This window comes from Oncorhynchus tshawytscha, linkage group LG10 (assembly GCF_018296145.1).
Source record: "Oncorhynchus tshawytscha isolate Ot180627B linkage group LG10, Otsh_v2.0, whole genome shotgun sequence".
Lineage (NCBI taxonomy): Eukaryota > Metazoa > Chordata > Actinopteri > Salmoniformes > Salmonidae > Oncorhynchus > Oncorhynchus tshawytscha.
Window position 1 is genome coordinate 41,160,054 of NC_056438.1, and position 15,046 is coordinate 41,175,099.

The 15,046-nt window shown below is 41.9% G+C and overlaps 1 protein-coding gene across 25 annotated transcripts in view; it reads right to left on the bottom strand.

Annotated features, from left to right (window-relative positions):
- Positions 1-15,046, bottom strand: part of dlg1b (discs large MAGUK scaffold protein 1b) — a 266,351-nt gene that overhangs the window by 179,093 nt on the left and 72,212 nt on the right. For all 25 annotated transcript variants that reach the window (XM_024435208.2, XM_042328550.1, XM_024435214.1 and 22 more), the window contains one exon: positions 9,477-9,641. In XM_024435208.2, coding sequence (XP_024290976.1) covers positions 9,477-9,641 — 165 coding nt within the window. The remainder of the gene's footprint in view (positions 1-9,476; positions 9,642-15,046) is intronic.

The following is a 15,046-nucleotide window of genomic DNA, read 5'->3' on the forward strand; positions in this document are numbered from 1 at the left end:
TCACCTGAAAAAGGCGAGAATAGGCGTTCGAGGCCAAATGTTTTTGGTTAGCTTGATAATAATAATTGCATGATCTATTATTCAACGTTTGCATGTATTTATGTAATATAGTAGTATGTTATGAACCGACACTGAATCATAGGAGCTAACTACTAACTATGTAGAAGTTGGACGGAAGAACGCCCAGTACTGCTTACCAAAGATGCCATCATCACATAGTCCTTCGTAGGTGTCCACTATGACTTCCTTTGTGTCGGAAAGAAAGGCTGAACAGTTTTGGTTGTTGCCAAACTGACACTCAAAAAATGGCTAAAATGGAGGGTGGTTGATAACGAAATTTTGTTTTCAAATACATTTTTTGTTCTCGAAATATTTTGGGAATAAAATGGATAAAGTTTTGCGCACTATTACAAAATATTTGATAGCCTCGTTTTTGCTTTCAGAACAATTTTTTGGATGGAAAATAAAAAAGTTTTGCTCTCAACAAGACACAAATGTACCTCCATAGCATATAACAATTTGCCTGTGAATAACCAGACCTTCATACAAACTTGCTACGCAGAATTCTTGACGCACAACCGAAGGTGCTGCTATATCCTGCCAGCAGACGCAAAAGCAAGCCACTCAGGCGGAGAATGACGCGTGGAAAAGTGCGAGGAACGTGATAGGAGTAACAACCATTTGTTGCAAGTTGGGGGGGGGGGCTAATAGCTGAACAATAGACTATTCAACCTTCACTAAAGAACAGCCTAATAGCCGAGCTATGTGTGAAAAAAAACGTCCTATCACAGACCAAACAACGCTCTCCAAAATCAACCACCTCGTAAAGGTTCTCTCCAATCTAGCCCTGATGTCTTGCCATCCGAAATGGGCATCAGTCTAATACCGCAGTTCACAGCTGAAGCACAAGCAGGTAACAGTAGACATAAAGGGACAGGTGGAGAGAACCGGGAAACCAATGACAAATGCAGAAAAGGGAAAAATTCTGCTAGCTATGGAACTGCGGTTGAAAACTGAACAATTAAATGTAATTTCAAAAACATGTGACGATGAACAAGCACAAAATCTTCAACAAAATCATCTTCTACAGGAACAAAATCATATGCTACAGGAATAACTCTATATAGGCAAAACTAAATACGATGTCCACACCAAACTAGATAAATCTGACGTGTTATGTACAAACAGGTGCGCTCAGCCTGATAACATTCAGGCAGTTTTGTTGAACGTTACTCAAAGTAACAAGGTTATACTCAAAATGCTGCAGACCAAAGTCAATCAGTTAACAGGTGCATGTTTATCAGTAATTGGAAGAAGCAATTTCATAAATTCATCAAGTGCTGCTTAACCACAAACCAACAAATATTTGTAACATAATCCACATCAATCACAGCAAAATCTTTTGTATGAGCTCTTATATACTATTTTAGGCCAGCTTGTGGAACTTCGGCTTTCCTGGATAAAGCCACTATATTGTGATCATGTGGATGATCATCTTCTTGTAGTGTTTGTAAACACCCTGGTAGGTTGATTAATAATCTGAATCCAATTACAGGCACCGGTTACAGTGAAAAGCTTTCTCTTGAGCAGACAGCTTGATGAAAACCAGTCAACTCAGGTCCCCAAGAAAGTAGATCTCTGTTTACATCACATACGGCAGGGTTCCTCAACTGGTGACACGCATGACAAATTTGGCATGCGCGTTTTGTATTTATTTTTCCATTGTGGAAATGAGCTCGTAGTAATTTGAATTTTAGAAATCTGTTCCCAAGTATTCCCACGCATAAAAGAGATGTGGTCGTATACAAATGTAAGCTAGGTTTAAAATGACTGTTTTAGTCAAACATATCTGTTTGGGGTTCTTGTAGTTAATTTGCAGTATACAAATTATTTGTAATTATAAGGTGGATGGTTCGAGCCCTGAATGCTGATTGGCTGATATCAGTAGTATGTTAGACCATATACCACAGGTATAACAAAACAATTATTTGTACTCTTCTAATTACATTGGTAACCAGTTCTGCAAAAACAGTCAGGTTTTTAGTACACAATTATCAATTTTATTTTACAGTATGCCTACACATTGATTGGCTATATACCTTTTCTTTTTCTATATAAAATGCTATGACACCAAAATACCTTCAGTTTTGGTGATCCTCTCAGCTCCAGCTCATTTTCAAGTCCTCTGGTGGTTACAGTTCTAACCTTGGAACGGATAGCACCATAGAAAGAAGCTGGCTTGATGAAAACAACGTCCATTGTGTCTGTTCTCTTTGGTCGTAATGTGATTTTTTTATTTTTATTTTAACAGCTCGTTTTTTTAATGGTAACTGTGTGAAGGGTGGTGTTTTGGGCGGGGTGAGGAAAGGCGTGACTTTCAGGTTACAATAAGCTATAAGTATACAGCAGATTGCAGATTGTCCTCACTTTGATTATACTGTAGCACCGTGACCAGGATCTCTATTCATTTAAGTGAGCAGATTAGTGCTTTCAGGAGGAACGGAAAATCTACTGTAGACATTTTTTTTTAAACTGGTAGACTTGGGGATTTGTGTCGCGGACAGTGCTATTCGCAAACACTATCCTCAGATGCCTGTTTTACGCCGAACTCGAAAGACCAGGAAGATGAACAGGTACAGTAGGCTACGATACTTTAATTGTAGGCCTAATAATACTAAAAATGCTTAAATAAATCGACTGCTCGTCTTTACCTTATGCTGCACATTTTCACATTGTATTTCATTTCAATCGAGACTATTCAAGCCATCGACTCCCTGATGAATGAAGATAACGAGCGATCAGCTAAGGCAATCTGTAATCAACTGGCATCACGGCATGACATCAACATCATTCTAATTACAGTAAGAAGACAGTTGATGAAACTTGCGTGGACTTATGGAAAGGCTCGGTAAGAAATTATATATATAAAAATAAATATTATCAGAACATTAACCACGTGTGTTCATTCGCTTGTTTTGTACTGTTCTGTAGTTTTGACCCAATGATTCATCTGACAAACAAAGAACTTTGCGTCCTGCAAGCCCAGGCAGACAATAACCCAAAACACACTGCCGCCCGGGTTTGCGTTGCAAATGACGGCATACACTGGGTCAAGACGCCAGCAGAGTAAGTAGACCAATATGTAGTAAAATAAAAGCCCTACAACAACTTCGGTAGGCCTACAGTATATCTAAAAATATTTTTGTTCGTCTCTACATGTAGATGTCAAATGTTACTATGGAATACTGAAGTATAATTACAAGAATTTCACAAGTATCAAAGGCTTTTATTGACAATTACATGAAGTTGATGCAAAGAGTCAATAGTATTTACCCTTCTCTCTCAAAACCTCTGCAATCCGCTCTGGCATGCTGTCAATTAACTTCTGGGCCACACTGATGGCAGCCCATTATTTCATAATCAAGGCTTGGAGTTTGTCAGAATTTGTGGGATTTTGTTTGTCCACCTGCCTCTTGAGGATTGACCACAAGTTCTCAATGGGATTAAGGTCCTGGGATGTTTCCTGGCCATGGACCCAAAATATTTATGTTTTGTTCCCCAAGCCACTTAGTTATCACTTTTGCCTTAAGGCAAGGTGCTCATGCTGGAAAAGGCATTGTTCGTCACCTAACTGTTCCTGGATGGTTGGGAGAAGAAGTCGCTCTCAGAGGATATGTTGGTACCATTCTTTATTCATGGCTGTGTTCTTAAAATTGTGTGAGAGCCCACTCAATTGGCCTCAGGATGCTTTACACTGTTGGCATGACACAGGACTGATGGTAGCGCTCACCTTGTCTTCTCCGGACAAGCTTTTTCCGGATGCCCCAAACAATCGGAAAGGGGATTCATCAAAGAAAATGACTTTACCCCAATCCCCAGCAGTCCAATCCTTGTACCTTTTGCAGAATATCAGTCTGTCCCTGATGTTTTTCCTGGAGAGAAGTGGCTTCTTTGCTGCCCTTCTTGACACCAGGCCATCTTCCAAAGGTCTTCGCCTCATTGTGCGTGCAGATGTACTCACACCTGCCTGCTGCCATTCCTGAGCAAGCTCTGTACTGGTGGTGTCCCGATCCCACAGCTGAATCAACTTTAGGAGACGGTCCTGGCGCTTGCTGGACTTTCTTGGGCGCCCTGATACGCTCTCTTTGAATTTCTTGATGATCCGATAAATGGTTGATTTAGGTGCAATCTTACTGGCAGCAATATCTTTGCCTGTGAAGCCCTTTTTGTGCAAAGCAATGATGGCGGCAAGTGTTTCCTTGCAGGTAACCATGGTTGACAGAGGAAGAACAATGATTCCAAGCACCACCCTCCTTTTGAAGCTTCCAGTCTGTTATTCGAACTTAATCCGCATGACAGAATGATCTCCAGCCTTGTCCTCGTCAACACTCACACCTGTGTTAAAGAGTCACTGACATGATGTCAGCTGGTCCTTTTGTGGCAGGGCTGAAATGCAGTGGAAATGTTTTTTGGGATTCAGGTTTTACCTGTGGTCGTGGAGCTGAGTGGAAGTGCGACTAAAATGTAGTTTATATAAACATCCGCATTTCTGTACATTCTGATTCTGAACATCAAATACCAAGATGGCACAGCAGTCAGACGTCCTTTGTCCTCGTCTTATCGTGTCCCGTGTGTGTATATATACTGCACAAAAAAATAATGAGAACACTTAAACACAATGTAACTCCAAGTCAATCACACTTCTGTGAAATCAAACTGTCCACTTAGGAAGCAACACTGATTGACAATAAAGTTCACATGCTGTTGTGCAAATGGAATAGACAACAGGTGGAAATTATAGGCAATTAGCAAGACACATTAGCAAGTGGTTCTGCAGGTGGGGACTACAGACCACTTCTCAGTTCCTATGCTTCCTGGCTGATGTTTTGGTCACTTTTGAATGCTGGCGGTGCATTCACTCTAGTGGTAGCATGAGACGGGGTTCTACAACCCACAGAAGTGGCTCAGGTAGTGCAGCTCATCCAGGATGGAACATCAATGCGAGCTGTGGCAAGAAGGTTTGCTGCGTCTGTGTCAAGACAATGCTAGACCTCATGTGGCTGCAGTGTGTCAGCAGTTCCTGCAAGAGGAAGGCATTGATGCTATGGACTGGCCCGCCCGTTCCCCAGACCTGATTCCAATTGAGCACATCTGGGACATCATGTCTCGCTCCATCCACCAAAGCCACGTCGCACCACAGACTGTCCAGGAGTTGGCGGATGCTTTAGTCCAGGTCTGGGCGGAGATCCCTCAGGAGACCATCCGCCACCTCATCAGGAGCATGCCCAGGCATTGTAGGGAGGCCATACAGGCACGTGGAGGCCACACACACTACGGAGCATCATTTTGACTTGTTTTAAGGACATTACATCAAAGTAGGATCAGCCTGTAGTGGGGTTTTCCACTTCAATTTTGAGTGTGACTCCAAATCCAGACCTCCATGGGTTGATACATTTGATTTCCATTGATCATTTTTGTGTGATTTTGGTGTCAGCACATTCAAATATGTAAAGAAAAAAGTATTTAAGAATATTTCATTCATTCAGATCTAGGATGCGTTATTTTAGTGTTCCCTTTATTTAGTTGAGCAGTGTGTATATACACAGTTATTTTATATAGGTCTAGGCTCAGAAGAAATAGACTCCAATTAAGCCCTCATTGTAAAGTCAAATTAAAATGAGGTTGATTGTTGAAATGAATTGCTCGACTGGTGTAGGTTATCTCCATCTGCTGGTGTGCAACACTTGCATTACAAGCTGGCAATATTTTCAGCACCAGCCTACCCCGGCTAATGAAGGTCTAACCCGGCCAAACCCGCTGGGCCAATTGTGCGCCGCCCTATGGCACTCCCAATCACGGTCGGATGTGATACATCCTGAATTTGAACCATAGATATACAGTTGAAGTCAGAAGTTTACATACATAAAAACTCATTTTTCAATCACAACACAAATTTCTTGTTCACAAACTATAGTTTTGGTAAGTCGGTTAGAACATCTACTTGGTGCATGACAAGTAATGTTTCCAGCAATTGTTAACAGACAGATTATTTCACAGTATCACAATTCTAGTGGGTCAGAAGTGTACATACACTAAGTTGACTGTGCCGTTAAACTTGGAAAATTCCAGAAAATTATGTCATAGATTTAGAAGCTTCTGATAGGCTAATTGACATCATTTGAGTCAATTGGAGGTGTACCTGTGTATGTATGACAAGGCCTACCTTCAAACTCAGTGCCTCTTTGCTTGACATCATGGGAAAATCAAAAGAAATCAGCCAAGACCCCAGAAAAAAAATTGTAGGGCTCCACAAGTCTGGTTCATCCTTGGGAGCAATTTCCAAACGCCTGAGAATGTACCACATTCATCTGTACAAACAATAGTATGCAAGTATAAACACCATGGGACCACGCAGCCGTCATACCGCTCAGGAAGGAGAAGCGTTCTGTCTCCTAGAGATGAACGTGCTTTGGTGCGAAAAGTGCAAATCAATCCCAGAACAGCAGCAAAGGACCTTGTGAAGATGCTGGAGGAAACCGGTACAAAAGTATATATATCCACTGTAAAATGAGTCCTTTATTGACATTAGCTGAAAGGCCACTCAGCAAAGGAAGAAGCCAATGCTACAAAACCGAGATTAAAAAAGCCAGACTACGGTTTGCAACTGCACATGGGGACAACCATCATACTTTTTAGAGAATTGTCCTCTGGTCTGATGAAACATAAATAGAACTGTTTGGCAATAATGACCATCGTTATGTTTGGAGGAAAAGGGTGTCGGCTTGCAAGCCGAAGAACACCATCCCAATCGTAAAGCACAGGGATGGCAGCATCATGTTGTTTGCTTTGCTGCAAGAGGGACTGGTGAACTTCACAAAATAGATAGCTTCATGAAGAACAAATATTATGTGGATATATTGAAGCAACATCTCAAAACATCAGTCAGGAAGTTAATGCTTGGTCGCAAATGGGTCTTCCAAATGGACAATGACCCCAAGCACACTTCCAAAGTTGTGGCAAAATGGCTTTAAGGACAACAAAGTCTTGGAGTGGCCATCACAAAGCCCTGACCTCAATCCTATAGAAAAATTGTGGGCAGAACTGAAAAAGCATGTGCGAGCAAGGAGGCCTACAGACCTGGCTCAGTTACACCAGCTCTGACAGGAGGAATGGGCCAAAATTCACCCAACTTATTGTGGGAAGCTTGTGGAAGGCTACCCAAAACATTTGACCCAAGTTAAACCATTTCAAGGCAATGCTACCAAATACTAATTGCGTGTATGTAAACTTCTGACCCACTGGGAATGTGATGAATGAAAAAAGGCTGAAATAAATAATTCTATATTATTCTGACATTTCACATTCTTAAAATATAGTGGTGATCCTAACTGACCTAAGACAGGGAATTTTTACTAGGGTTGAATGTCAGGAATTGTGAAAAACTGAGTTTAAATGTATTTGGCTAAGGTGTATGTAAACTTATATAATTTTTTTCAGAACATTAACTGTGTGTAGGTAGATACATGTGGAAAGATGGATACAAATGATTTGTTGCAAGTTGGAGGGGGGTTTCACACCTAGCTCGGCTATTAGTTCTTCACTAAAGGTTGAATAGTCTATTGTTTTGCTAGTAGCCCATCCTGCTATGCTTGTGAAAAACTAATAATACCTCTTCCCCCTTTCCACATGTTAAAGATTCCAATAGATAGTGTTTTCAGCCACAATCGGTTCCAACCCCAATTAATACATTTGGGCACAGGGTTCGTAACCTGCTCCCTGCTTGTTTCATTAAATTATTATGCAGGTCTCAGAGCAAATAGGAGTAACAATCCAGACTCTCTCATACTTCGCTCCCTTCCACGCGTCAATCAGCACACTTGTGGGCGTGCTGGCAGGATATACGTTTTTTTATTCTGTAAATATGAATTACTAAATCATGTTTCTAGTCTATTGCATAGTTACAATGTGTAATCATTGATTTCCCAAGAGAAGGAATGGTAAACACTGTTGAAGTGTATAATTGTAATATATACATGCAGATACAGCATCATTCACAGAGTGGAGTTTGATACACCTGGCATTGGATATGACAGGGGAAAACAAGCAAAATAGCAATTTCTGTCAATTAAATTTATGACCAAAAAATATGCACTAATATTTGTCTGTCATATTCCTCTCAATTTTTTATTTTTTTTGCTTGACTCGTTATGTTATAACTACTTACATTTGCCTCCCCGTAATGTTTTATCAGCCATCTTAGCTGAAGAAAGTCACCAGGGAGAGGTGGCTCGCAACAAATTCATCATTGGAACCACTGATTGGTCATAAAAACCTTGGGACCCAAATGCATAATGAGTGCTCTAACTCCCCCTAGTGGTGGTCTGGAGCAGTGAAGCCATCAAATCAAATCAAATTTATTTATATAGCCCTTCGTACATCAGCTGATATCTCAAAGTGCTGTACAGAAACCTAGCCTAAAACCCCAAACAGCAAGCAATGCAGGGTGTAGAAGCACGGTGGCTAGGAAAAACTCCCTAGAAAGGCCAAAACCTAGGAAGAAACCAGGCTATGTGGGGTGGCCAGTACTCTTCTGGCTGTGCCGGGTGGAGATTATAACAGAACATGGCCAAGATGTTCATAAATGACCAGCATGGTCGAATAATAATAGGGCAGAAGAGTTGAAACTGGAGCAGCAGCACAGTCAGGTGGACTGAGGACAGCAAGGAGTCATCATGTCAGGTAGTCCTGGGGCATGGTCCTAGGGCTCAGGTCAGTTGAAACTGGAGCAGCAGCACGGCCAGGTGGACTGACAAGCCATGACAAGGGGTACCTCTTAAGTCCCAAGGTATAAACTCGCAACTTTTCAAAGAGGAACCACTGTACAGATAGTAGCGGTTCCAGCAACTGATCAAAGTAACTAAAGTTTTTCAATAGACTTTCCAAACTTTCCCAAACAAACCGAGCTCTCCCTCATTACACAGGTAGTGAAGTGTTGTGCCATTAGACATACCCAAGAAGACTCACAGCTGTAATCAATGTCAAAAGGTGTTTCTAACATGTACTGACTCAGAGAGCTATACTTATGCAATTACTATTTTAGTTATTTAATTAGTCTTAATCTTTAAAAAATATTTGCATTTTTCTTCCACTGACAGTTTTGTGTAGATTGTTGACAAAAAAATTACAATTAAATACATTTTAATTCCACTTCGGAACACAAAATGTGATGAAATCCAAGGGACTAAATACTTTTGCAAGGCACCATGTGTGATTGTGATTCTTGTACACAGTTTCACAATGAAGCGAATGAGGGCAATATGGGCAACATATGATATGATAAAATTCTCTCCCACCCTACTTTTGTATGAAAATGCATTTAATGTATATGAAATTGTTTGTGAATGTGAATGCAAAATAAATAAACAAGTGTGGTAAAGTGTGTGTGTGTGTCCGCCGTGTGAAGGTGTCCATCCTACCTTCATGGGTGAGATGTGCGCGTGGCCCACGTAGCCGTGGACATTCTCAATCTGGGAAAGGTTCTTCTCGGCCACCTGGACCAGCTCGGGGCCAGGGACCTCATCAGTGAGCTGGGGGGAGCTCTGCTCCTGGGGGAATGTGTCCTCATCGTGGTGCCTGTATTTCTGGAGGGGCAGGGTAGAGCAGAGTAAATGGATGTTAGACAATATACATAACAAATGCCCATTGTAGGTATCAGATGAGGATGGCAAGCATGTGAGTGCAATCGATAACCTGAGGCTGATCAGTTAGGTGAGCTTATAAGGCCGACCAGTGAGGTCAACCTTTGAGGCAGATCAGTAATATTGGTCAATGCAAAGCCTGATGTTCAATCATTGTGGGCATCGTAGCTATTAAAAGACGTTAATGAGGTCAAAGCGCAATGTTATATAGGCTTGACAGTGAGATTAACAGAAGCTGCAAATTAGTACAGTCCAAAATATCCAATTGCGTTCAACAGTTTAGTCTGTAGTTTAAATACTACAGTGCATTCAGAAAGTATTCAGACCCCTTGAATTTTTACACATTTTGTTAAATTATAGCTTTATTCTAAAATTGATTATAAATATATTTTTTAATCAATCTACGGACAATTCAAATTTATAGCAATTTTATAAAAAGCTGAAACATATTTACATAAGTATTCAGACCCTTAAGTACTTTGTTGAAGCACCTTTGACAACGATTAGTCTAGAGTCGTCTTGGGTACGACGCTACAAGCTTGGCACACCTGTATTTCGGGAGTTTCTCTCTTTCTTCTCTGCCAAGCTCTGTCAGGTTGGATGGGGAGCGTTGCTGCAAAGCTATTTTCAGGTCTCTCCAGAGATGTTCGATTGGGTTCAAGTCCGGGCTTTGGCTGGGTCACTCAATGACATTCAGAGACTTGTCCCAAAAACACTCCTGCGATGTCTTGGCTGTGTGCTTAGGGTTGTTGTCCTGTTGGAAGGTGAACCTTCGTCCTAGTCTGAGGTCCTGAGTGCTCTGGAGCAGGTTTTCATCAAGGATCTCTGTACTTTAATCCATTCATCTTTGCCTCGATCCTGACTAGTCTCCCTGTCCCTGACGCTGAAAAACATCCCCACAGCATGATGCTGCCACCACCATGCTTCACCGTAGGGATGGTGCCATGTTTCCTCCAGACGTGACGCTTGGCATTCAGATAAAAGAGTTCAATCTTGGTTTCATCAGACCAGAGAATCTTGTTTCTCATGGTTGGCTTTTGACAAACTCCAAGCGGGCTGTCATAGGCCTTTTCCTGAGGAGTGGCTTCTGTCAGGCCACTATCATAAAGGCCTGATTGGTGGATTGCTGCAGAGATGGTTGTCCTTCTGGAAGGTTCTCCCATCACCAAAGAGGAGCTCTGTCAGAGTGATTATCAGGTTCTTGGTCACCTCCCTGACCAAGGCCCTTCTCCCCCGATTGCTCAGTTTGGCCGAGGAAGAGTCTTGATGGTTCCAAACTTCTTCCATTTAAGAATGAGGGAGGACACTGTTCTTGGGGACCTGCAATGCTGCAGACATGTTTTGGTACACTTTCCCAGATCTGTGCCTCGACACAATCCTGTCTGAGCTCTACAGACAATTCCTTCGACCTCATGGCTTGGTTTTTGCTTGGACATGCACTGTCAACTGTGGGACCTTATATAGACAGGTGTGTGCCTTTCCAAATCATATGCAATCAATTGAATGTACCACAGGTGGACTCCAATCAATTTGTAGAACCATCAAGGATGATCAATGGAAACAGGATGCACCTGAGCTCAATTTCGAGTCTCATAGCAAAGGGTCTGAATACTTATGTAAATGAGGCATCTAAAAACTGTTTTCGCTTTATCATTATGGGGTAGTGTGTGTAGATAGTTGAGAAAATAGATATATTTAATCCATTTTAGAATAACGTTAAAAAAAATATGGAAGTCAAGGGGTCTGAATACTTTCTGAATGCACTGTACGTTTCAATTATCCATGTAGAGTGGATTGATAATACATGGATAAATGGCAATCAATATACAGCTAAAATGTTTTGCTAGAGAATGCACCAAGAATGCACAAGGCTTGAAAATAGCCCCAGACTTGACTTCCTCACTACAAATACATGACTGTGGGACAGAAAAACTATTGGTGTGAGCAAAATGGATGAAGATGGTTGACATCGTAGAAAAAGGTTGGGTAGCAAAAGCTCACAGCTCACTAACATTTATAGAGGATGGGAACAAAATATGTACACAACAATGAGGACTGTGCGCTTACGATCTACAGGGAGGACGTATGCAAGTCATTTAAGTGTGTTAACCCTTTCAATGCTGCAGGCCAAGACAGTATCTCTAGCAGCGTCCTCCAGAAATGTTCAATCTCATTAGCTCAGGCTGTTATCCCCACCTGCTTCAAGATATCCACTAACATCACTGTGCCCAAGAAAAGGAAAGTAACTGAACCGAAAGACTGCCGACCCGTTGCACTCACTTCCGTTATCATTAAGTGCTTTGAGAGGCTTCTCAAAGACCACATCACCACCTCCATCCCTGACACTCGACCCTCTCCAATTTGCCTTCCGCCCTAACAGATCCACGTACGAAGCAATCGCTATTGCAGTACCCTCACCCACCTGGACAACAGGAATGCATATATGTGGATACTGTTCAGACTACAGCTTGACCTTCAATACCAGTGCCTTCTAAGCTCATCACAACGCTCACGACCCTGGGAGTGAACTCCTCCCTATACTACTGGGTCCTCAACTTCCTGACAGGCTGCCCCCAGGTGGTGAAAGTAGGCAACATTACATCCTCCACACTGATCCTCAACACGGGGGCTCCACAAGGTTGCGTCCTCAGTCCCCTCCTGTACTCCATGTATACCCACAACTACATTCCCTCACACAGTTCCAACTCCAAGTTTGCTGACAACACAGTAGGCCCGATTTCCAACAATGACTAGACAGTCTACAGAGGTGGTAGGGGTGGTTGCAGGTAAACAGCCTCTCCCTCAACGTCAGCAAAACAAAGGAGCTGATTGTGGACTTCAGGAGGAACGAAGTTGGGGATGCCCCAATCCTCATCAACAGGACCACCGTGGCGACGGTCAAAAACAAGTTCCTAGGCGTACACATCTCCGATGACCTTAAATGGTTAAACCACACAGACAGCATGGCGAAGGCACAGCGGCGACTCTAACCTCAGGCTGAATAAATTGTTCTACAGAAGCACCATCGAGAGCATACTGTCGGGCTGCATCCCGGTCTGGTACGGCAACTCCACCTCTGATGGCCGCAAGGCTCTACAGAGGGTGGTATGCTCTGCCGAAAGTACCTGCCCTCCAGAATACCTAAAGCACCAGATGTCGCAGTAAGGCCAAGAAGCTCATCAAGGACCTCGGCCACCTGAGCCACGGCCTATTCTCTCTCCATCACTCACATGCAGGCAGTATAGGCGTATCATGGCAAAAACTGTCAGACTGACCAATAGCTTCTACACCCATACACCCAGATTATCAGGCTGCTGAACAGCAACTAGGCAGCTAACTTTACCCCCCATGCTACTCCCCCTATGGATATTCAATCCCCTTCCGCAGCCATTACCATTTACCCTGGCCCCACAACCCAATGGACATTTATTACTGTTACAGCTGTAAATATTATTCATATTGTTGTACCATTCACCTCTTTTTGACCTGCACTGTTGGAGCTCGGAGCATAACAACTTCACTGTACCCTGCGATTACATCTGCGACCCTGTGTATGTGACTAATAAACTAATCTAATCATCATAGTTGAGGGAAACTATTCAAAACATAAGTAGGCAAGATAATACTCTTTCAGTCAGCTCATTGGTTTGAATGTTTCACATGTAGGTGAGGGTGCATGTTTATATGTCCACACAGTGTATTAAGTAGACTCAACCTGTAAAGAGAATACCAACCAAACGGGATAGCCAAGCACCGTAACTGATTTGAGAATACAGTCTGCTGAGACAGATACATCTTTTGTTTCATGTCAGTCTACCATTCTAGAGAGATATGTTGAGCAAACATTTCGATGCATAACATCCGTAATCAGGGTCATCTCTCAAAAAAAGTTATATTACCCATTACGCGCTACTTCTTTCAACAGTAACAACATTAATTTACTTATTACTCACTGGGAAAATTACTCGTTATATTACTTTTGTGTTACACCCTTAAACGTTGCGCGCCCTCACTCAACGTTACATTACGTAGGCCTATACACCAACACCGCAAGTTTAGTCTTGAAGTGTCGCTATTGCATGTTCTTCAAGAGACTGGAACTTGTGTTTCTGGCAGTGGAGAGTTGTTTCTCGATTGGGCACAATTTAGATTAAAAGGTTATATTCTTGTCATTTTTTCATCCTACCAAATTAAAGTAATAGGAGTACTTCCACGCTAAGAAATTCAATGTTTTAGACACTTCTGCCATTTCTCATATCTCTCACTAAAGCATTTAGTCGTAGTGCGTGGGTGAGTAAACAACAACTTGGTGAGAGGATGTCAGACTCAGGACGAAAACAGTTTGAATCTGAGGTAGGGAGGATTTTTTAAAATATTGCGCCAATAGAGGGACTAATAATCACCATAAATATTTATTTGGATCAATAACAGCAATAGGAAAGGAATAATACAAGTAATGAAGTAACATCAGCCCATCTTTGATCAGTAAGTGTAATATTATTAATCAAATTGGAACAGTAATCAGTTATATTATTCGTTAGAGTAAAAAGTTATTACTGTAACACATTACTGCCCCTAATTAAGCTGAAGCCAAGGAATTACCAGTCAGTTAATCAAGGGCTTAAACTCTTACTGTCTCCTCTCAGTGCTGGTGGTGCATGCAATAATGTATGCAGCATTAGCGACGAACTACAGTCAGCCCGTCAACAGGCAGGTAAGCTAAGATAGCGGACTGTGTGATGGACAAAAAGGAATCTCCTAGCAACCGCTAGAATAACGCAATGTGATGTCATGACCCTCTCCAACTTGGATTATCTGTTCCGGAGCTTTTCAGTTAAAAAGGTAAAAGAGTCTATGATACACAACTTCCCAAAAGCATTTCAAGAGAGTGCTGCTGTTTCTACACAACAAATAATACAATCACGGCCCTTATCTGAATGGGTATTGGGAGACCATTTATTCTACCGACAGGACAGTAAATAACAGTCATTACTTATGATCATCACAATAACAATTCTCCTCAGTGATGTCTAGAGGTAGCCTGGTGGCAGATCGCTTTGTGCAGTCTTGCCAACTCCTATGGTCATTGTCTTGACATGTTGCCAAATATGTTGTCATGTTTGACAACCATAGTATTTGGCTAAATAGAGAAAACAGATCTGGGACAAGTCTAAAGGAGAGGTTTTGACGGCCATCGTCATCTCCAGTGCTTTGCCACAGATTTGGGACCTGTAAAGTTCACATCTTTTTAGATTAAACATAATTCAGAGCAGGTATTGGACATGCTGATAGACTAGCAACATATCAAAAAGGAAATTAAATTGTTCCAAGAATTGTTGCTGTTAGTG